This window comes from Zosterops lateralis (genome assembly GCF_965231275.1).
Source record: "Zosterops lateralis genome assembly, chromosome: 3".
In the NCBI taxonomy this organism is placed as follows: Eukaryota; Metazoa; Chordata; class Aves; order Passeriformes; family Zosteropidae; genus Zosterops; species Zosterops lateralis.
In genome coordinates, this window is record NC_139764.1 from 45,911,160 (window position 1) to 45,933,067 (window position 21,908).

Here is a 21,908-nt window from a genome sequence, read left to right on the forward strand (position 1 = left end):
TTTTAGTATAGAAAAAATTAATGAGCAAAATACAACTGCTCATTTGTTTTTGTCAGGATGCTGGAAGAGAACAATGCATCTTTCCTCTTCCGGATCCACAAGATCTCTTCCAGGCTTCACAACTGAAGTTTGATGATTTTCAAAAAGATCTCCGCAAAATGAAGAAAGATTTGCGAGGTACTGAACCTAGATTAACTTCTAATTCTATGTTACCATTATATCTCTTCTACTCTTGCTTGTATAATTTCAAGAAATTAGGTGATGCTGTAAAAATAGTTGTGTATTTTTAACTTCACTGTTACTAGTATATTTCTTTAATTTCCTCTTCTATGATGATCTATGTCATAATCCATAATTTTCTGTAGATAACCCGTAAATAACCTGTAAGAGGTTTTTAAATTAAAAAACATCAAAACAGTTAGGTTAAATCTTCTGTTTCAAAACCAACCCAAAACCTAATTTACTTTTCCCTTTGTGTAAGCTGAATTCAAGTCTTTGACCATAAAAAAGAACTTCAAATTGATGGACCAAGTCCATGATTAAAAAAAAAAAAAAAAAAAAAAAGGATTTATAACCAGGTCTAAATACTGTCCAGCAGATAAAACAATATATATTACATTGTTAAAGACTCTTGAAATATCTGGACTTTATTGAACAGTAAAATGCAAAGGAAGTATTTTTTTCTCCTCTATGAAATGTTTTGTTTAAATGAATTCAGCAAGCTTAAGATATATTTGCTAGACTTCAATGAAGAACATTTATCATATATTTCTTATTAACATGGGGATCTAAGCACTACATTTGTTAAGCAAGAGTAGTTTGCACAAATGATCCATGATCTTCAGTATTTTTGCAAATAATCTCCTCTAAACTGGTCATTACGTTACTGTGCTAAATCTTTGAGGGAGAGATACAAATCTAGGAGTGATATTACTGTTGCCTTGCTGCTTTTAAATGCCATGCCTCTAGAGACCTGGGAATGGTTTGGTAATCCATTAATCCCTGAGCAACCTAGAATGGGAGGTTTTCTATTACAACAAAAACATAACATGGTTACTACATGATATCTGACATTCTCTTCTTGCTCCTATCAAACTTTCTGTTTGGATATTTAAAAAAGTATTTTAATTATTTTGAGTATTTGAAGTATTTCGTATTCTTAGTATTTTAAGTTGTATCAGAGTCAGTGTGACGCTGAGGAGTGAACAGTATTATAATCCATTTACTGTGCCTGAACAGTCTAGGGGGCAAAAGTCTCAGAATTCAGTCATGAAAACTTGTTTCTATACTTCTTGCAACTTCCAGATCATCTCAGAGCTGATATCAAAGCTTGAACATGTAGAAAAAATATACTTAGGTCTTATTAAAAATGATACTTGAATTCAAGTGCATGTTAAGGAATATGCACCAGGACAGATTTTATTCCTCACAAATTCACCATAAATGGGTTTTTTGTACATGAATGGTTGAATATTTTCGCATCAAGGTTGAAATTTGCATGCAGACATAAATCTCTTGTGGAATAAATTCACACTGTGCTGTGATCAAAGCAAGGGTTCTGTAAAAATGGAAATTACACGCTTCAATCTGCCTTCAGATTGCAGCTGAATTCTTTCTGTGCTTCCAATCCAACCCTTAGGCTCAAGACTGTTGTCAGTCTTCTCTGTAGTTAATGAACCTGAAGAATAACTACAAACCCCATTTCTCTTTCCCTATTACATTTGGTACAAACTTTTTTGGGGACAGCATCAGCAGCTTGATCCTATCCTGAGTATGAAGTGACTGTTTCCACATCAGACTGCAATATCAGTCATGACTTCTTAATATGGAAAATGCTTTGTGTTGACTTTCTTTTTCAAAGTGTCTATATAAATTGGAAACCATTTGTGTTAAATTTTTTTATGATCACAAGAGCAGTAGTAGTAAAATTTAGTAATACACTAAAAATTCTGTGTATTCTGATAGCTTCATTGTTGTAATGATTTCAGTGAGATAGAATAGCCTGTCTCAATGACAACAATTTCTAAATAGAGCACAAATTTTAACAGAATGTGTAAAATTACTTCAAAGAGGTTCTTTTTCTCTGCATTTACTTTAAGTACACTCCCAGATTTACAAATGAACATGTGGAATCTTAGGAGTTACTGGAGCTAGTAAGAGCCTTATCAAATGCCTGAACAGTAAGAGGGTTGTATGATGCTGAGAAAATTCTGACAAAATACTAAATATGAACCTATTCTTTTGAAGTCAGCGTGAGTAAATGAGTATTGATTATTCCTGGGAAACACTGACTTTAAAGGCATAGAAATAATTGTGCAGAATATATTGGAATTTTTTACTGAGATGTGGACTGTAACCTTGGACTTAGATTCATCAGTAATTAGATGGCAAATTTCATGAGTGAATTTGACCGTTTGGTGAGGGTGGGTGTTTGACTTGTTCTTTGTCACTGGGAAACTGAAATTTGTGGATAATATTGATGCAGGCAGTATCAACAGTTTAAGGATAGTCTATTCATGTTAGTTTCAAATATGCTGAAAACCATGCAGTGGGATCATGCTTATTACAATGTGGGAAGGAAGTATTGGTTCACCCAGGAAAAGAAGTCTTCTGCAGATATTTTATTGCTGTCTTAGAAAACTTTCTATGATCATTATTCAAAGGTAAATTTCATTTCAGAAAGATCCTTTCATAAAATTTTAAAAACCCCAGCAGAATACTGACAAAGTAGAGGACAGATATTATAAAAAAAAAAAGTTTCATAGCTGTAACAATACCAGTTCATTTTAGTACTGCTATATTTTTCCATGTAAAGATATCAGTAGTATACACAGAGACATGCAGATATAAATAATCTTCATGATTCTGTAAAATAATTTTGTTAACCTGCTCTTTTGCAATTTAGAGTTCGGGCTTATTTGTATTAGAGTTATGCTGACTGCTTAGAAAGAAAGAGAACTTGTGATGTTCGAACTTCTATGCTTTCTTCCCTTTTGACTATCAAGGCTATTGTCCATTTTCAAGTGTTTATGAATGCTATGCCTTGGCATTTTGTAAAATTTTAGAAAAGAAAATCTCTTCTAGTATTTCAGATTAGAAGTGCAAGTCCCAAAGACTTTCAGAATCATGCCATGTGCCTGTTCTAAGATGAGTAAGATAGAAAATTGAGGTTTTTAAATAATGCAGATCCAAAGGATAAAATTTATATACCAGAGGTTTTTTTGTAAGATAGAAGACCAAATAACAGGTAGATCCTCTTACTAACGAATCAAATGAGTTTGGCTCCATCTGTTGCTCCTAGATTTCACAGCTCTCCAGGATTCCCACTTTAGCCTTTTTGACTTCAGTGACATATAGTTTGTTAAGCAACTTGATCTGCTTTTGATCTCTCCTGGCTGTCAGCAACATTCCTTGATGCAGTCATGCCAAGCAATGACTTCTGTTCCTATGTCATTCCACAGAAGAAACTTTAGCACTCGCCACATGACTTAAATCAACTCACCATGTAAAGAAAATTGGGTATCCAGAGTCACGGGAGCAGTGTGTGACTCTCACTGATTAGGACGTCTGCTATATAACTTTTATTATCAGTATGTTTTTCTAGACACTTCAGACTGTTCCAGATAGAGCAGAAAGATATGTAAAACATGTATTAAATCAATCAAGATTCTAACCCTCTTTGCTCTGAGATTCTCTTAAGGTAAAATTTAGGTTTAGGAAAATGCTGGATTTTTGGCCCAAAGCCACAATGGATGTGGATGAAATTCTTCAAGATTTAATTTAGGAAAGAACTAGAACACACTAGAATGGCATTGAGAGTTATAGAATTATGGCAAGTTCAAAAAGTTTAGAAGCTATTCTTTGGCTACACATTAGCACTCTAGCCTTACAACATTAAGTTTATTCTTGCTAATCAGAAACTAATTCATCACTTGTCACTTATTGCAAAACTTTCTCTGAAGCTCAGCTAAAAGGGAATTAGAAACACTGTCAGGCAGAAAGTAAATCTGACTAGTAGAAGAGATTAATAGTACAATGAAATGCAGATTGCTATGAAATTGAGTTGAAGTCAGTACTTGTTTATGTCATGTCATGCCATATTTAATATATTTGATTGGAAACGGACTACAAGAAATAATTATGATAATTAAACATTATTTTTCTAGTGATGCTTTCTTTTCCTATTCTGGGTGTTTACAACTCATTGAAAATTCTCTATCCAAAAGAAGCTAGGCTGTGTGGCCCAGTACATCTCCCTGATTTGGAATAAATGTGACTGAGAATGTTTATAAAGTGTTAAGCATTTGCAGAACATTTTGTATTTTAGAAGTATGTTCCAAGAAAAGCTTCAGAGTATCTTGGAAAAATACACGTTCCCTATTTTTTTCGGGGCTTCTTACAGTCACCCAAGGTTACCTATTCAGTTTGGACCTGCTAGTTGTAGAGCTGTTCTGTGCTCTTGTGTTAAACACCAGTTGTGTGAATAAGAGCATTTGGAAGTACCACCTTGTGCAATAAAAAGACTTCTAAAAGCTGTATTTGGGCTGGTGTCAATGTGCCAACTGAGAGAGTTCGGACAGCAATAGGCTTGCTAATCATTCCTCTTGCCTCAGTAAAGGTTATCCTCAACATCTAGAGAGAGTTCCCAAACCTGAGAGTTCAGTTGAGCTGTAGTTGGAGATGGAATTTTCCTCTTCATGGCCAAGTATGTGTCTGGGGTTGCAGGGATTACTTTGCAAAATAAGATTGCATCCACTATTAGTTCTTTAATAAGTAATATTAATGCTTTCAGACTAAATTTTTTAAAATTTGCAGCATTCTATTTGCCCCCACCACCCCCATCCTTTTATCTTCTTATGTTCTCAAGACTGTATTCCATCGCAGTTCTGATTATGGATTTAAGACTCTAGCAACATTTCAATACCACTTCTTGATCAGACGCAAGAGTGGTGTTAAATTGCAACTTCAGTTAACAAACTTGAGCAACCTTAAGCCATTTAGGGCCCCACTCGAGATGGAAAAAAGGAAAGGGATTGCTCTTCTAAATTTGAATGTCCTCTCCTAAAAGAGGAGAGGGACAATCTAAGGATTGATAGATTTTCCAGTTAAGGAAGGGCCTTGAGCCTAATCTGGCGATCTGTCTTTTAAAAAACTAAAGTTTGGTGAAATAAAGTGTGTCTTGAGAGATTTCCCAAAAAGTTTTTTAATGTGCTGGTGCACCAATATTTCAAGTTTCAGGAGAAGACAGAGTTGGAGTAGAGAGAATTGAAATAAGAAAGAATTGTATTATTTGAATTCATTGCATCATCAAAAACATTCTGTTCTAAGACAATTTGAAATGTTTGTGGTTTTGTCATTCTCTGTCAATAGTTTTGATATGTGTGAATGAATATATTTCCCAACTAAGAAATAGAACTTTTATTTTTCTTGTATGATTTATAGGTCCATATTCTGATGAAAAAAATCCTTCAGTCTTTTATTAAAAAATGCCAAACCACTCAAGGTATTAATAGCAAAATAATGAAGCAACAGTAGTGGTTCAGGTCAGTTCTCCAGTTATCTGTACCACCTACCATTACAGAAACAGGTATTGTTTTAACCAGATTAAAATCTTTACATCTACCTACTCATTAACAGCTGTGCATCCACAAATTCTGTTTGTTCAGTTATCACTGAAAGGGTTAATTGCTGCAGCTATGCCACATGCAGATTCCTAAACTTAAACCAGATGTAAACTAAAGCCAGACTTTCAGTCAATCTGTGAGTCATATTTTACTGTCCTTAAAATTCCAAACAAGGAGCTGTCTACGGAAGCCCTTGAAGACTCAGCAGTTCTTAGTGTTAAGTCATTACAATTCCAAAAAAAAAAAAAAAAAAAAAAAAAAAAAAGAAAATTAAGAGCTCTTTCTGTATTTGTGGTTGGTTTCATCAGAGTTTGGCTTTTGATGAGGCCAGCATTGTTTCCTTTAAATAAAGTCTAAGCTTTCTTTTCAAGTCACAGGTTGCAGTTGTAAGGAATCCAGAAAGGACTGAGGAAGTTTAGGAATCAGTGATTATGTTGTTCCATGGTCTTCAGACGAGTAGGACACAGGCGCATCTCCTGTGGAAGTCTGAGTATTCAGTACCTCAGAAAATTAAGGACATAATTTCAAAGCTTCCATAAAGGCTTAAAAACAAGTAGTCTATCAAGTCTCAGTTAAAGGTGTGCTCTCAAAAATCTTGAAAATCCACCTGACTTCTAGCAGACTTCTATAAATAACTATGTAGTTTCTGAATTAGCTAACAAAACCAGCTTAATTGATCTGTTAATTACTCATCCAAGATAATTCATTAGTCTGCTTGTTCTCTTTATTTATTTTTTTTTTGATGGGTTGGTTTGGTTTTTTTTATTGTTGGGTTTGTGGCTTTTGTTTATATTTTTCTTTTAGTTTTTATATTTTGGTAGTTTGAAAAGAAAAATCCTGTTGTCTTTTCTTTTTTTTCCCATAGTTTTTCTTCATATTGCTTAGAAGTTATTAAGTACCCTTCTGACACAAGCATATACTCAGTATCTTATTTCTTCATTTGGGCAGAAATACTGGGAACTGCTATTTTGTACTACTTTCATTTGATCAACATTCTAAGTTCTTCAGTTACAATGAGGAATAGCAATGGCTTATATGAATAGTGGGGCTTTATATTCTAATGATAAATTACAGAAAATATTAAATGAGAGCCATATGCAACAGGTTGTGCAGGGAGGCTTTAATATCAGTCTTGGTGATCCTGGAGAATTGAGAAACTTGGGAAGAGCTTACAGGCCTGTTAATTCCTTAATGAAGAAAGCAATGGATGATCTAGTTTGTTTTAAGCATCATCATAATCTTTACAATGGTAATAATGACTGGAATTTTTATTTTTTAAAATCTGGATGCTGCATACAATATTTTACTTTCTCTACAACAAGAGAAAGGGATTGTTTTCTCTGTGATTTCTTTTTGATTTTAAATTATTTGCACAGTGCTTGCGATACAGGAATAAGGTAAAAAAATGGACCTGAACTGCTGTTCTTCTGAACATCACTGATTTTGATTTTAGTCTTTTCACAGAGGGAGGGGTGTGAGCAGAAAAGAACAAAAAATTACTCCACCAAAAACTGGACAAACAAAGCTGTCATTAAATGTACACCCTTTCCCACACCACACATGTGCACAAACAAATCAGCTATGGGAAAGCTTTCAGTACCTGAACAGTTAAGGAACAGACATTTCATTTTAACAATCAGTATTATGTTTTGTTGAAATGGGTATGGGCTAAGATTTTTGGTGGGTATGAGTCGTCATAATATACATAATATAATATGCATTGGCTGAGAGATCACGGGTTCAGCTAAGCTGCGGACATTCAAGAGATTATATTGCTGTACTGCTCTGAAAAATATTTAATCCCTATTCTTGAAAAAGATGTGGAATTTAAAGGTGATATTAAATGTTATGGTAGGTTCTATTGCCTCTTTCAGCTCTGACACTTATTTCTGCATAAGAGAAAAGAATAATCTAAATTCTGTATATTATCATCAGAACCTGTCGCTTACCAGTATAGTATATAGGTCCTTTATTGCTTCTTCTGTCATATGTTGTAAGAAAATCCATGGGCATTTGGTTCCCCTCCCCTATTTCATATGTGTTCACAAATACTTGTATTTGTTTAAAAATCACAGGCCTCCATTATATAATTATATATTAAATTACTATATTGGGGGGGGGTGTTAGGTTTTTTAAAATTTTTTTAATATTGTTTAATAAGTAGGTTATCTGTCTAAGTAGACATATTCATGTGTATCTTTCCCCTAAAAGTCTGCTGTTATTTTTTCTATTTCACTCTAAGCTTAAAAAAATAATAATTAAAATTTAATTGTTGTTATCACCCTGGTTTTACTCCACTTGTGTGGAGTTATTTGAGTCAGTCTGCTTTTTGATATATATGCATTTTAAATATTAGGATAGTGCTTTCTGCTACCTCAAAATATTTTTTAAACCTTTTACAAGTTTTCTGTCTTTAAAAGCGTACTACTAATTCTTTTTCCCTAAAGAAACCCAGGAAGGTAAGCAAGGAAGTGCATGTTTTGGAATGTGTGCACTTGAACTAGAAATTCTGAGGCAGAATAAAGCAGGATTCATTTTTGTTGAATGATAGGAACTTAGCACAGCCTAAAGACATTTCCCTTCTAATGGAAATTGGAGTTTAACATTCACCTGAAATAATAGTCTCAGGTCTTCTCTTGACCCAAATTAAATTAGCTTGGATAGTTGGTGGTATGATGGTACCACCTTACCCACAAATAATCTTCATGTCAGGGCTGCTTTAGACTCCAGATTCTCTGTCTTGGTTTTTAATCCAGTAAGAAGCAAGCTGTTGTTGTTCAAGTTCTCTCACAGAGTTGAAACCATGAGTACCATATTCTTAAAATCTTTCCCTTTAATCCTTTTGCACTATTACTTTTGAACAATGCAAAACTCTTCACTGCATCTGTGGTTTTATCAAGTATCAAGCCCTCATCTGGCTTAACTTCCCAAATTAAGGTCATTCTTACTATTTGGTGTAGGTTTTGCATCTGAACCTTATTTTAATTCAGACACTAGTAGCTGGGGCCAGGTATATAAGCACAGCCTAGAATGTGAGTTTTAAATTTTGTTCTCGTACAATTCTGCACCTTAAATTTGTCTTTCTCCCTCAAAACAATTGAATACTTTTGGTAACTTTTGCTACCACTTATTTGAACTAGCATGCTGGCTACAAATTATCTGCATATAAAAATATTTTACTGGGAACATGACTGTTCCTGATTCTGTTATCATAGTGTTTGTGCTTGTAGTGTGTTTGAGGCGTATATTCCAGTGGTTTCTCTGGATATGAATTAGTGTCTTTTATTACAGTATGCAGATCCGTGCTATGATATGTCACCCTAAACTAATCTGTTACTTCAATTTCAGCATGTGAGACAGAAGCAGCAAAAGTTTATCAGCTATCACTAGAGGAGCACCTACAGCCCTTCAAAGACAACATGGAGCAATTCATTAGTCAAGGTAAATAATGAAACGTCACTTAACCTTTTCATGACATTTCAAAGGAAAGTTATGGGAACAATGTTTATACGTTGTGGGAAAGGCACTGTTTATTTTGGCATCCTAGAAAGTCATGGATTAGTTTGATCAGATGCCACACAGTTCTAACAGATTTGCGAAATTATTCTCTTGTACTGTAGGTGACTCACTCTCTTTTGCATGTCAGCAAAGACAAATGCTATTGGCTTGAGTGTGTGATCTTCTAAGTTCAACATTCCAATAGAAAACAAATTTACAGCCTTTGTTCCTTGAAAAATTATTGAAGCTGGATCTGCTTCATTAACTTCATTCCAATGAGATGATTCTTTTGTATGCGCCAAAAACACGGAATAAGCATAATCAAAGTAGTTAAAGGTTTTCCTGATATACTGCAAATCCATATAAAATACTTGGATGTGATAAATGCTTAACCCTGCAAGAAAAAATACATTAGAAATATCCAGGATCAACTAACATCCTGAGTATAAGTAGAAAAATGCATTAAAAATTAATAGACTATGCTTTACTAGACCTTTCTTTGACAAGATCATAGGAAATATGGATAACTTTAGGTTTTCACTAATGGTATGCCAGAGCATCTCTTGAAATACTACTCTGCATTGACCAATTTTCTTTTTAATACAGGTCAGAATTCAGTGCATCTGGGTTAAAATACCCTGATGAGTACACCAACGTAATTTTAACATTTTGCTGCTCCTTCTGCTTTGATATTTCCTCTTATAATTTAAGGCAGACCTGTTGTCTCCTGAACAGGCAAATTATGTGAGAATTCTGTTTCTAGTGATGATTCATCAGTTCATTAACCTAAAGGTGTGTTGAAGAGCTACCATATCTAGAAATAGTTATTAGCTGAATGTGCTTTGTATTTGGGAGGCCAGTCAGATGCACTTGTATGTCTTCCTGATTAGAGTATCCAAGATGACTAACTATCCAAATGCTTTAAGTGGAGTTCTGATAGAATCACAGAATGGTTTGGGTTGGAGGGGACTGGACCAGGCTTCTCATATGCTGATCCATGCTGTAGGACTCTCAATTACAGGGAATAAATTGAGTACACACCTGATATTTTTAATTATCAAATATGAACTGATGTTTTCTAAGACAAATGTCTACTAACCAAACCTGGCAAACAGGATGTTTTCTCCAGCACTAGTAGGTAAGAAATTATTTAAAACTGAATTCTGGTTATGTATATGGCATATAAATATTGCAGTAGTGGTATGATTGAACATCAAGTATCAAGTGTTTTGCATTAGATTTATATTATAGTTTTTATGTATAGATAGGAGTCATTCAAATCACAAGTTTGTCTATGAGATATCACTATTGGCATACTGTAAATCATGTCATTTTAACCTTATTAACAGAGCAGGAAATCAAACATGGGTATTATCCCTGGAAGTGTTCAGGGCCAGATTGGATGGAGGTCTGAGCAACCTGGTCTAGCGAAAGGTGGCCCTGACTATGGCAGGGAGTTGGAACCCGGTGACCTTAAGGTCCCTTCCAACCCAAACCATTCCATGAGTATATGATTGTGTTTCAGCAGACAGTAAAGTTTGTTAAAATCTTTTTTTTCTTTTAGAAATCATATTTTTTTTAAAGTATCTAACTTTATAGTTATGCTTATTTTATGATTTCTAGCTATACTTCCCAGAATATAATTTTATATGCACTATATAGTGATCTAGTTTTGTAAGGATATGCAATTTCCTTTGTGATTACATGTCTGTAGTTTAGGAGACTGAGGAAAAAGAAAAGAAAAAAAAGATATCCCTCTCATCTATTAAGAGCTTTGCTGTGTTCTCATATTAATAGTGTATATTGTTGGGTGGTTGACAAAAGGAAAAACCCATAATGTCAGTTAAAATATCACTGTTTCATTTTGATGAAAATAATTGAAAATGTGTATTGCGAACACAGTAAAGTGTGACTAAACAATTTCTACATTTTTTTAAAACCATAGGGCCTGTTATGCAGAATTCTGTCCCAATGTAAGAAAGACAAAGGCTAACATATAGCAAAAAAAAAGAATCCCTGGTTAAGTTCCAAAAATAAAGTAATTTAAATACCTTTCATTATGAAATCCTTTGTTTTTACTTCATGGGATTGAATTCCGACTTGAAAGAGGCCATGTTTAAAGCAGGATTTCTCTTTCCTGTTCAGTGTTTGACAGGCTTTTGATCTAGATATTTTTTCTAAGGGCTTTTGTTGTTTGTGTAGACATAATCGATGAGTCTTTTCAGCTAGACTGCACACGTGATCATTTAGAAAAACAGAGGGACAATTCTTGGCACCTTTTGGGGATTTTTGTTTGTATAACATATGCTCTGGGCAAAGAAAAATCAAGCTTTACATTTTTATCTTTTCAAGTTCCAGTTTCTCTAAAGTCAAAAAAAGTTTTAACTTATAACCTAGATGAAAAGCATTTTTCATAAGGTTGAATAATTTGGCATGTTTATATGATGCGTTTTCAGAGTAGATAACTTGTGTGCATAATGGGACCCAAAAGTTCAAAGTAGCTAGTTACTTACAGCATATTCCCTTATACATGTTGCAAGCAGCTAAAATGGAAAATGGTTTTCCCATAGGCAAGAAAACTTGGACACCAAGTTAAACATCTTTGGCAAGGGGTTAGAAAGGCTATGCTTTATAAGAATAGTTACTGTTGCACACAGCTCGATAACTTTGAGTTATGTTACTACAACTAGTCTAGCTGATTGTTGCTAATAGCATACTAATAAAAAAAGTATTTTTTTAACGTTAACACTTTTATTAGATTTATCAGAGACAAAACAAGGTTTTATATCGCCTGATTATAAAGATGGTTTCATTTGAAAGCTAAAGAAGGGTAAGAGGCAAGAACGTGTTCATAATCGTGGAATTTTTAGATGAAAATGTTAACGGTATGTGTGATGGAGGCTGTTCAGTATTTGCCTTGCTATCCAAGTCATTAGGCTAAACAATCAGCGTGTACATTAAAGTATGCAACTTAGTGATAGGATGCCAGTCCTTTCTTGAGGCACTTCATGATCATTCTTAAAATGATCAATATACTTAACAGCAGGGTAAATTATCTGTGCTCTTCTTTCTACATTGGCTTAGTGGATATTGGCAAGCATGACTTATCCTATGCACTGGATTTTTGAGGGCCTGTTTGCTTCAAAACCTGCAACAAAATCCTCTCTGTTCTTCTCTTGTTTTCTTCCATGTTTTCTCCTCCTTGTTTCTTTTCATGTCCTTTTTTTGTCCACATAGTGCAATCACATGAGATCACCAAACGTCTGATGTGGTTCTATTGTTCTTACAAATGTCAAATTTTTTTTCTGAACTTCTCCATAGCCAGATGGTTTTAAAAAGTGGGAAAAAAGAGTGTAAAATCTATTTCAAAACAGGATATTGAAGAAAAGTTGTCAGAAAATACACAACTTTTCAAAATTATTTTGTTTCTTATTTAGTTTTTTATAACCATTTATCTAAATATATAACTGTGAAATTTAGTACAGTTGTCTTTTTCCAACGAAAATTATTCATACCAAACAGTAGGAATTTAAAATTTCCATGTCCCCGGTATAGCTTATATAGTCACATTTTCTGTCTCAGAGTTATTCCCCACAAGTTAGCACAATTTTAATGATAGAGGTTGAAAGTAAAGCACTTATTTGGGAACTTTGTCTCCATTGTTCCATATGTAGCTGTGGATAGATAGAGATGCAAATAGATGAGAGATTACGTCCACCAGTTTAGAAAGTTTAGGAAATCACTACTTTTCTTGGTAAAAATGAATCTGACATAAGACAGTGGGGAAATGCTGAGGGTACTAATTATCATGCACTTTGTAGAGGAGTTTCATTAGTATTAGTAATCCTTTAACCTTATCCCCACTGAACAGGTTAGCCAGCTCTTGCTGAAAGAATTGTGTGTACATGAACCACAAATGATTCATAGTCCTCAGGTTTTAACTGTGGTTAACTTTGCAGGGAAAAGCAGTCTCTGGGTGTTTGCTGTTGGGATGCTGTCTAGGCTGTGCATTCTTGTTAGCTTGATAAAGCAGGAAACTTATGGCAGGAGGTAGCAACCATCACTCCCTCAGAGTAATAAGTCTTGTCTGGGAGATGGGAAGATTCGATGTGTTGAAATATCAGCTTTTCCACTGAGATTCTGTAAATTCTGAAAATGTTGTGGAGTTCAAATCTGAGCAAATCATCCTACATCATATTAAGAAGCCAAGCCAATATAATTAGTTTTAGAGTTCAGAAAAAGCATTATGCCATGGGAGAAGTACAAGCATTGTTTGCAGAGATAAAAACAAAAATTTCCGATGTTTAGCTAGTTCATTTAAAAGCAATAAGAATTATTCCATGTGATTTTAAGTTTGGGACCACAGGGTAACTATTCAATTTTTGGTTCCTTCTAGTCTTTGCAAAATTCTTCAGTTCTGCTATTGCAAGTGAGTACCAACACCAGGTTTTGTTCTGCTGAACCCAAGAATATAGACTCTTCTCCAGACCTAAATTCTAATCACGTCCTCATGATCTTACAGAATAAGGATGCTAAAATTGTCCTGTTCGTTGAACTGTCTGTAACTATCTCCTTCTTTTGCATGGAAGAGCATTCAGGAACCCAGTTTCCAAACTGTTAGTAAAGGAATGTATAAATCACAGCGAGTTCTATTTATCGCTGTAGCTGCAACCAGATAGCTGGTCATGACTTGTTCTTTTAGGTCAAGTAGCAAAAGGCTGTGCATCATCAAATGATGGATTGTGGATGAGACTAAAGCGTCAGACTGAATATTGGATGCCTGGTTTAGGTTCCTGGCTCCAGAAATACTGTAGATGATTGCAAAATGAGTGCTGCTAGAGTAATCTTAATTCTGGCCTTTTCTAACCCAGAATGATTGATTTTGCAGATTCCATTTTCTTTAAATATTGTTTTTATAATTTGATTTATATAAAGGAGAACATAGCAGTAGTTCATAATTTTTCTAAAAATAATTTGAGGAAAATATGACTGAAACATGATTAGGAAGATATATGAATAAAAGTGGTTTTGTTTTTCTTTGAAAAATTGCACGGAACATTAAGAGGTTGGATATTAGTAATTTATGTGGAGACACTCACTTTAAATATTATTACGATTACCAAAATATATACTCATAACTAAGATCTAGAAAATACTTTTTTTTCCTTTGAGAAGAAAATGTTGGAGGAATATGAAGGACAAGCAGCATAAACTCACTAGAACAAAAGTTGCAGGAATTCAACTTAAGCAGTTTAATTTTATGAATGTTTACATTTTTCTGTTAGTATTCTTCTTGTTGAATTATTGAAGGAGCTTTTAAAACTTGTTCTTTGAGTCTTGAAAGTATTTTTTTAATCTCACACTGACATCTTAATGCTGATAAATAGTTTAACGTCAGCATGATATAAACTTGTGCCTACTTCAGATGTCAGCACCTCCATTGGTGTGCATTTATACATAATAATCTTAATTTGGATTGTGTTGCATTTGCAACACTAGACAGGCTTCACTGAATTAGCCTTACCTTGCTTGAAAGTCCATGAAAGACCAAACTTTTAGACTGGGGCTGTCAGCTCTTTTGTGCCTTTGGCACAGGATCTCATCTGATCATTTTTGTAGGCATCATAGTGGGTTCAGACAGCACAGGTGTGGTAGAGTTAAAAAAGATATTTTGTCATCACATGAGAGCAGATCAATGTGTGAGTATCACAATAGCATGATACAAGTCATACAACTCAAAAGACACTGAAAAAATGTCTTCTGAAAAAAATTAGTAAAAACCCTGTGGATAGTTGGGGAGGGCAGAAAATTCACATTTTTCATCTCTTCTCCAGTAAAAATGTGATCAAATAAGATTTCTTTTACAACATAGGTCTTGGGGTGGAGAATGAAAAATAAGAGGACATTAAAGCTTAAGAGCACTTAGGTCCTGCATGAACCCTGATCACAATGGCACATGTTCTTCAGCACTGTAAAGTCCAGGCTCACAGATAACAATTCTTTTGCTGGATCTTTACTGTACCTGAAGACATATATTTAGTCACAGATATGTTGTTTAACTTCATAACTGTTTCCTGCCTAGCCCTGACCTGAGACCTTTAGGCAGTGTAGGATTTAAGATCAGTATCAGGGAACATTGAGTGAGGAGCTCAAAGCTGCATACAAAATACAATGCATTTTACTTCTGTGGATGACAACATTACAGTGAGTAGCTGCTACAAATAAATAACTAAGTATGATGGAGTGATTTGCTGGGTTTTCTTGACAGTTGTTATGTTTTGGGATTTTTTTTAAATGTTGGATTTGGGTCCCGCTTTTCTCTCCCTCAATTCAGCTGACAGGACATGTCATCCTTCAAAGGCTGACAAATCATACAATGTTTTGGGTTGAAGGAGAGCTTTAAAATCATTAGTTCCAACCCCCTACCATGGACAGACACACCTTGCACTAGACCAGGTTGCTCAGGGCGCCATCCAACCTGGCGCTGAACACTTCCAGGGATGGGACATCCACAAATTCTGTGAGCCACCTGTTCTAATGTCTCACCACCCTCGCAGTGAAGAATTTATTCCTTGTATCTAATGTGAATGTACCTTCTTTCAGTTTGATGCCATTTCCCCTTGTCCTATCACTAAATTTCCCTGTAAAAAGTTCCTCACCAGCTCTCTTGTGAGCCTCCTTTAGGTACTGGAAGGCTGCTGTAAGGTGGCCCCAAAGCCTTCTTTTCTCTTGTCTTCATAGAAGAAGTGTTCCATCCTTGTTATCACCTTTTGTGTATTTGCTCCAAAAGGTTGCTGCTTAGATTGAGGGCCCCAGAGCTGGACACAGTACCCAAGAGCAAAGTAGAGGGAGAGAATCACCTCCCTTGACCTGTTGGCCACATTGCTTTTGATGCAGCCCACTACACAGTTGGCTTTTGGGGCTGTGAGCATGCATTGCCCAGTCATCGTGAGCTTCTAATTGACCCCCAAGACTTACTCCTTGTCTGTTCTCAAACAGTTCTCTACCTAGCCTATGTTTGTACTTAAGATTGATCTGATTGAGGTGCAGGACCTTGCACTTGGCCTTGATGAACTTCGTGACCTTAACACAGGCCCACCTCTCAAGCCTGTCCTGGTCCTTCTGGATGGCATCTCTTCCCAACATCATGAAGCTCTTGTGGTGTTGACTGCACCACACAGCATGGTGTCATTAGCAAACCTGCTGAGTGTGCCCTCAATCACACTGTCCATGTTGCCGACAAAGCTGTTAAAAAGTGCCAGTCCTAAAACCAATCTCTGAGTAATGCCACTTGTCACTGCTTTCTACTTGGACATTCAGCTGTTAACCACAAGTCTCTGGGTGCAAACATCAGCCAATTTTTTATCCACCCAGTATCTCTCTGCAAAGCCTATGTCTCTTTTAGAGAGACATGGACATCATGTGGCACCATGTCAAATGCTTTGTATGATTCCAGGCAGATGACATCGGTACTCTTCCCTTATCCACCAACTCTGCAACCCCATCATAGAAAGCCACCAAATTTGTCAGGCAGTCTTTGCACTTCAATGAAGTTATACTGGCTGGCACCAATAACCTCCTTATTTTCCATTTGCCTTAGCACAGTTTCCAGGATAACCTGCCCTGTGATCTTGCCCATCACTGACTTGAGACTGCCTGGGCTGTAGTTCCCCAGATCTTCCTTATTTCCCATTTCAAAATCAGGAGTTGTGTTTCCACTTTTCCAGTCACTGGGAACTTCACTGGACAGCCACAATTTCTCAAATATTATGGATATTGGCTTAGCCTCTTCCTCGTGCATGGATGAATCTCATCAGGTCACGTGAACTTGTGTACATTCAGGTTCCTTAGTTAGCCTCAAACCCAGTCTTCTTCTCTTTCTTCATTCTCTCAGTCCTTGCCTTTGCTTTCTCCAACTTTGGCAGTGTGTTTGGACCACTTGCTGATGAATACTGAGTCAAAAGTAAATCTCCTTTTATAGAGTATTAAGGGGGTTTTTTGGGTGGTTTTTTTTTTTTAAGGAAGTTCAAGTTTCTGTCTTGCATATTCAATGAAGTTTTAAGCTGGGCTTTTGTAAATCTTGCTCACAATCTATGGAGCTAGCACATAATTTTCATTCCTGTTGTGAGAGGGTGTAACATCATGAGAAAGTATAATTGGCTAGAATCAATATAAATATTTGTATTTAACTGATCATAGATTTAAAAAAAAAAAAAGGAACAACACCATTAGGAAAATGTTCAGCATGTTGGATGCTCTATGCCAAATTGTCTTCAAGAAATTGGGGTTTGAATGTTTAAATTTAAATTTTCTATTTAAATGTTCTCTTACCTGTATGCATAAAAATCTCAGAAAATGGGTGAGGGGGAACAGGTTCATGCTGACAACCTCTTATGAATTTTTTGTAGGAAGTACAAAAGGATGTAAGACTCTTGATAGGATTCCCAGAAGAAATCCTGCTTTACTCTCTTGTAAAGCTTTCTTAGCATGAATTTACCCCATAGTAAGCCATCCAAATGTACTTGGATCTTTTTTCAGTGTAAATAGAAATTCTCAAAACTATAGCAACACAGCTCTAATGAGTCATTGAAAAGGCTTTGTATCTGTTAAAAAAAAAAAAAAAAGAAAAAAAACTGGCTCCACTTGAAAGTTACTGGAAAGCACATTCATAGCTAATTATAAACAAATACTAGTTAACACTTTAAATAAAAAGAGAGGAAAAAAGCAAAAAGATTTAGGACATAGACAAGCAGATGAAAGGATTCTTGTTGCCTTCCATCTGAGATTACTCAGATGCATTCCTGTATTCAATTACCTGAGAAGATGTGATATTCCCTTAAGAGGGATCGGGAGATCAGAAGGGATGGCAGTTTCGTGCATCTCCTTACTCACAGGCCTTTGAAACTGGTTCAGCAGAAATAGCTTAAATTGCAGCAGGGATCAGGGCCAGACGGTGACTACAGACTGTAATCACTGGGTAAAGATCATACCACAAACCAACAACAAAAAAATCTGGTGGAACAAAAGCTCTGTCAGGGTGTTTGAATGCAGTTTGAGTAGACTGACAAGGTCTACTTGGAATACTTTCTGAATAGGCACCAACGGGTCAGCTTGCCATGTGACTATGCTTATCTAGTACATTTATACATAGAGGAGGAACATTGATAATTCTTATTAGTTGGCGGCTTTGAGTCTATTTTTCTCATCAAATCCCTTCAATTCTCAGCTTGAGTTTTATGTTTCTTTTTCACAAAGCTACTAAGCACAAGCCTCTGCCATAATTTAAAAATTAATGATTGTCAAACTTTCCTTTACTGTCTTCCCCAAAACCCAATTCCTTTTTGATAGTGTCCATCTTAAATGGCTTAGTTCTTCCTAGTGCCACTAATGCTCCAACCACACTAAATAAAACATGCAAAGAGCACACTAACAAAATCCAAAATTTAAGGCAAAACAAATTCAAAAGTCAAAAAGGAATTAGAGATAGAGGGAGGAGGGGAAGAAAGAAACTTTTCTCAAGGGCTTTTATTGATTCTGGTGTATTTGCTATTCTGCTTTGGTGTTTCAAGGTTCTTCAAAACACAGTCTTGAATAGTACACTAACTGCCAAAAAAAATTTCTTTTAATTATTATTGTTATTTTGGTGTTTCCTGAGGGTGTTTAAAAGTATATGTACTACCAAGGAGAATAAGGGAATTTTCTCAGGGGCACTGACAGAGCTCTTGCAAACTTGGACCTTAGACCCTAATAATAACAGAGTAACTGCATGCTCTTGCTTGTGCTTGCTTGTTCATCCAGTATTTTCTCTATATCCATTTTCTTTCAGTCCTGGTCACATGCTTGAGATACCTGCAGAAGGTATCCTCATGGCCTCTGTCAAGCACCTCAGATCCTCAGCCTTAATGGAGCTGGGTCAGAAGTGACAGGTGAACTGCCCGAGGTTCCTTTTTTTAAGAAAAAAGGTCAATTTCCCTCAGTTTTGTTCTTAGTTTAGTTTTGTTGGGACTTCTTTTGAATTTGTGCCTCTGCCAATGGAGCTATTTGGTATATTTTCAAAGTTCCAGCTAGTAGTCACTCATCACCAGTATGGAAGAACATATATCCTCTTTAAATGTCCTGACAAATCTCCAACAAGGGTTTGTAAAAATATTAGTGATTGTTTTCTTTTTATTTGGATTTTTTTCAGTAAAAAGGATTTCTATAAATTTTCCTGTTTTTTTAATAATATGTATATAACACTGGAGCACAATAATCCTAGTCTAAACCAGTGGTTGTATGTCTTTAGTTTCCAGTTAGTTGTAAGTCAAATATTTCTTCTTAGCTTTTTTTTAATCCCATGGAAGAGATGCTAGAGTGAAATATCACACTTTCAAACAAGAAATTGCTACAACTAATAATAGAGACAACAGATGTTATTTGCAATATCTCTCCACATAGAAAATAGTCTGTCCATACAGAAAATACTCTGTAGATATAGAAAATAGATATATTCATGTTATCAGCTTTTTTTAAAGTCAGGTTTGGTGCACAAGGTATAGTGGTTAAATTTGGAGGAGACTAGCAGGGAAAGTTTTTTGGACTGAAAATGAGGGGATACTTGGCACTTGTTTTCATTCACAGTGTGTCTTGATTTCTGCAGAGAACTTAGCATAACATCCAGAATGATCCACTGAGGTCAGAGGGGACAATTTGTGGTCAATCAATGGTTTATATCCTTGCCTTTGAACCCCTTTTAATTTAATTTCATCTTCTAGCCTTTTTGAAAACAAAAACCTGTTTATAGAAAAGTGGATTTTATTGTTCTTCTGACAACCAGCATTTTCTAAAATGCCTATGTCTGTTTCTCACATTCAGTTTGGTGAGATACATCAGATTTTCATAAATGCATTTGTCACTTTAGTATGGTTATTCATGTGTGTGCCCTTGTCGAAGTTTAACATTTGAAGGACTCTAATCAAAAAAGAATTGGAAGAGCAAACACACAAAACAATGGTATGTATCATTCTGGAATGTGAGTATATGCTGATAAGGACAGAAGATTTGAGAATTCAGTTAATTAGACTTCATTTGTGCGATCTTGTTTGAAAGCTGATTCTGAACTGCATAAAATTGAGTTTTATGCCCCAATTATAAAACACCAAGCAGTAAATTTAAGCAAATTTAAAAAAAAAAAAAAGCGATAGAATAGAAATTAAGACATCTGAAGTAGATAATTTTTGAAGAGATACATATGTCCCATAGTTAAAAGAATTGATATAAGAGCCTTGGCTACAGTAAAGTCCTCACACTTGGTAAGCAATGACGTAGGAAGGAAGGAATGTACTTGAATTTTGACCAAATATATAAAGTGTTTAGGAAGTATAGACATTGCTCTAAAAGGAGACCAACTTTAAATAATCTGAAGATATCTTAATGGAAAAAGCAGGCAAACAGTGGAATGTCATCCAACAAGAAGGCATTAAAGATGCTTTCTGACTGAAAAGGGAAAATATAACTAAATCAGTACATGTTGTAAACCATTGATAAGGTAGCTTGGCTCTGTTAGAGGTCACTTTGACTCTAAAATGCTGTGAGTTTTGAGATGGCCGTGTTTTTCAACATGACTTGAGGTTATATTTTTCAACTATATTATTTGAAGTAGATTTTTCAGAATATATATGCCTTCAGGATTATGAAAGCTGTGTGTAAAGCTCTACAATATATAGAGTGAGTGAAGGCCAACATATATGTCTGTTACTTTTGTAACATTGCTTATGACAGTATTATACAAAATAGAGGGGTTACTATTTCCTGGTATGTTACAGTCTTTAATAGATTTGGGACATTTTATTTGGACATACTTTAGCAAATTAGTGTCAAGAATCAAGTTCTTAGCTGAGGGTGTTAGAAAAGATGATGAGCCAATATAATACGGAATATTTGGGAAGAAAACTAACCCAAAATCAGAAATTCATACATCTGTCAGAAAGCCTGCAAGCAGTCAGTGCTATATTAGCTGGTAGACTCCAAATATTATGAAACCAGTTATGGATACTGCATGAATACAAGATTTCTTTGATTGTTTTTCAGAGAAAATCAAATAATAGTTTTTAAATATTCTTATTTCTAGAAGATAGAGAATAATTGTAGAGGCAGAGGAGAGTGCTCAGATATGGTCAGCTTCCATGGTATCCTAGGATTTATCTACTTTCTCTGTGTTGGCCATTGATGATCACTGTGTCATTATCACTGTGGACCGGGTATAGATTTTTTTTTTTTTTTCACCTGTTATAGATGTTCTCTTTGTAACAGGAAATACACTTTTCTCCCCTGAATGTTCTTCATAAGTGGGCACTTTTATCTGGCATTTGACACTTAATGGATATATGCCAAGAATGAAGAAGACAAATCAGTGCCTTTTATGCACTCTTTTTACACCTGTGATGAACTGCTTTGGAGGAAGAAGTGATAATAAAGATGCATAATTTTGAGTGAAATGATGAAGTATAATGCATTCTGGAAGGATACTTCAACTGGATCCATCATAACTAATATTTTACTTCCCCTACTCAAAGAGGGGAAACTTAATTAGAAGTAGTTTACCAATTATGTGATTAATACAGAGAAAAGTACATTTAACCACTAATATCAGGTGATAATATTCCCATTCCACAAGTTATAACAATCCCCAGCTGCTTCAATATTGAATAGTTGTATCCAGGATATAGTAAAAATTCTGTCATTTTGGTAACAGGAGTTTTTATTTCCTTAATGATTAAATTTCACTGCATGTTTTCAACTAGCCAT

The 21,908-nt window shown here is 35.3% G+C and overlaps 1 protein-coding gene across 1 annotated transcript in view; it reads left to right on the plus strand.

Annotated features, from left to right (window-relative positions):
* Positions 1–21,908, plus strand: part of FMN2 (formin 2) — a 153,436-nt gene that overhangs the window by 94,519 nt on the left and 37,009 nt on the right. The window contains exons 14-15 of the mRNA XM_083856399.1: positions 57–177; positions 8,973–9,065. Of these exons, the coding sequence (XP_083712525.1) occupies positions 57–177; positions 8,973–9,065 (214 nt within the window). The remainder of the gene's footprint in view (positions 1–56; positions 178–8,972; positions 9,066–21,908) is intronic.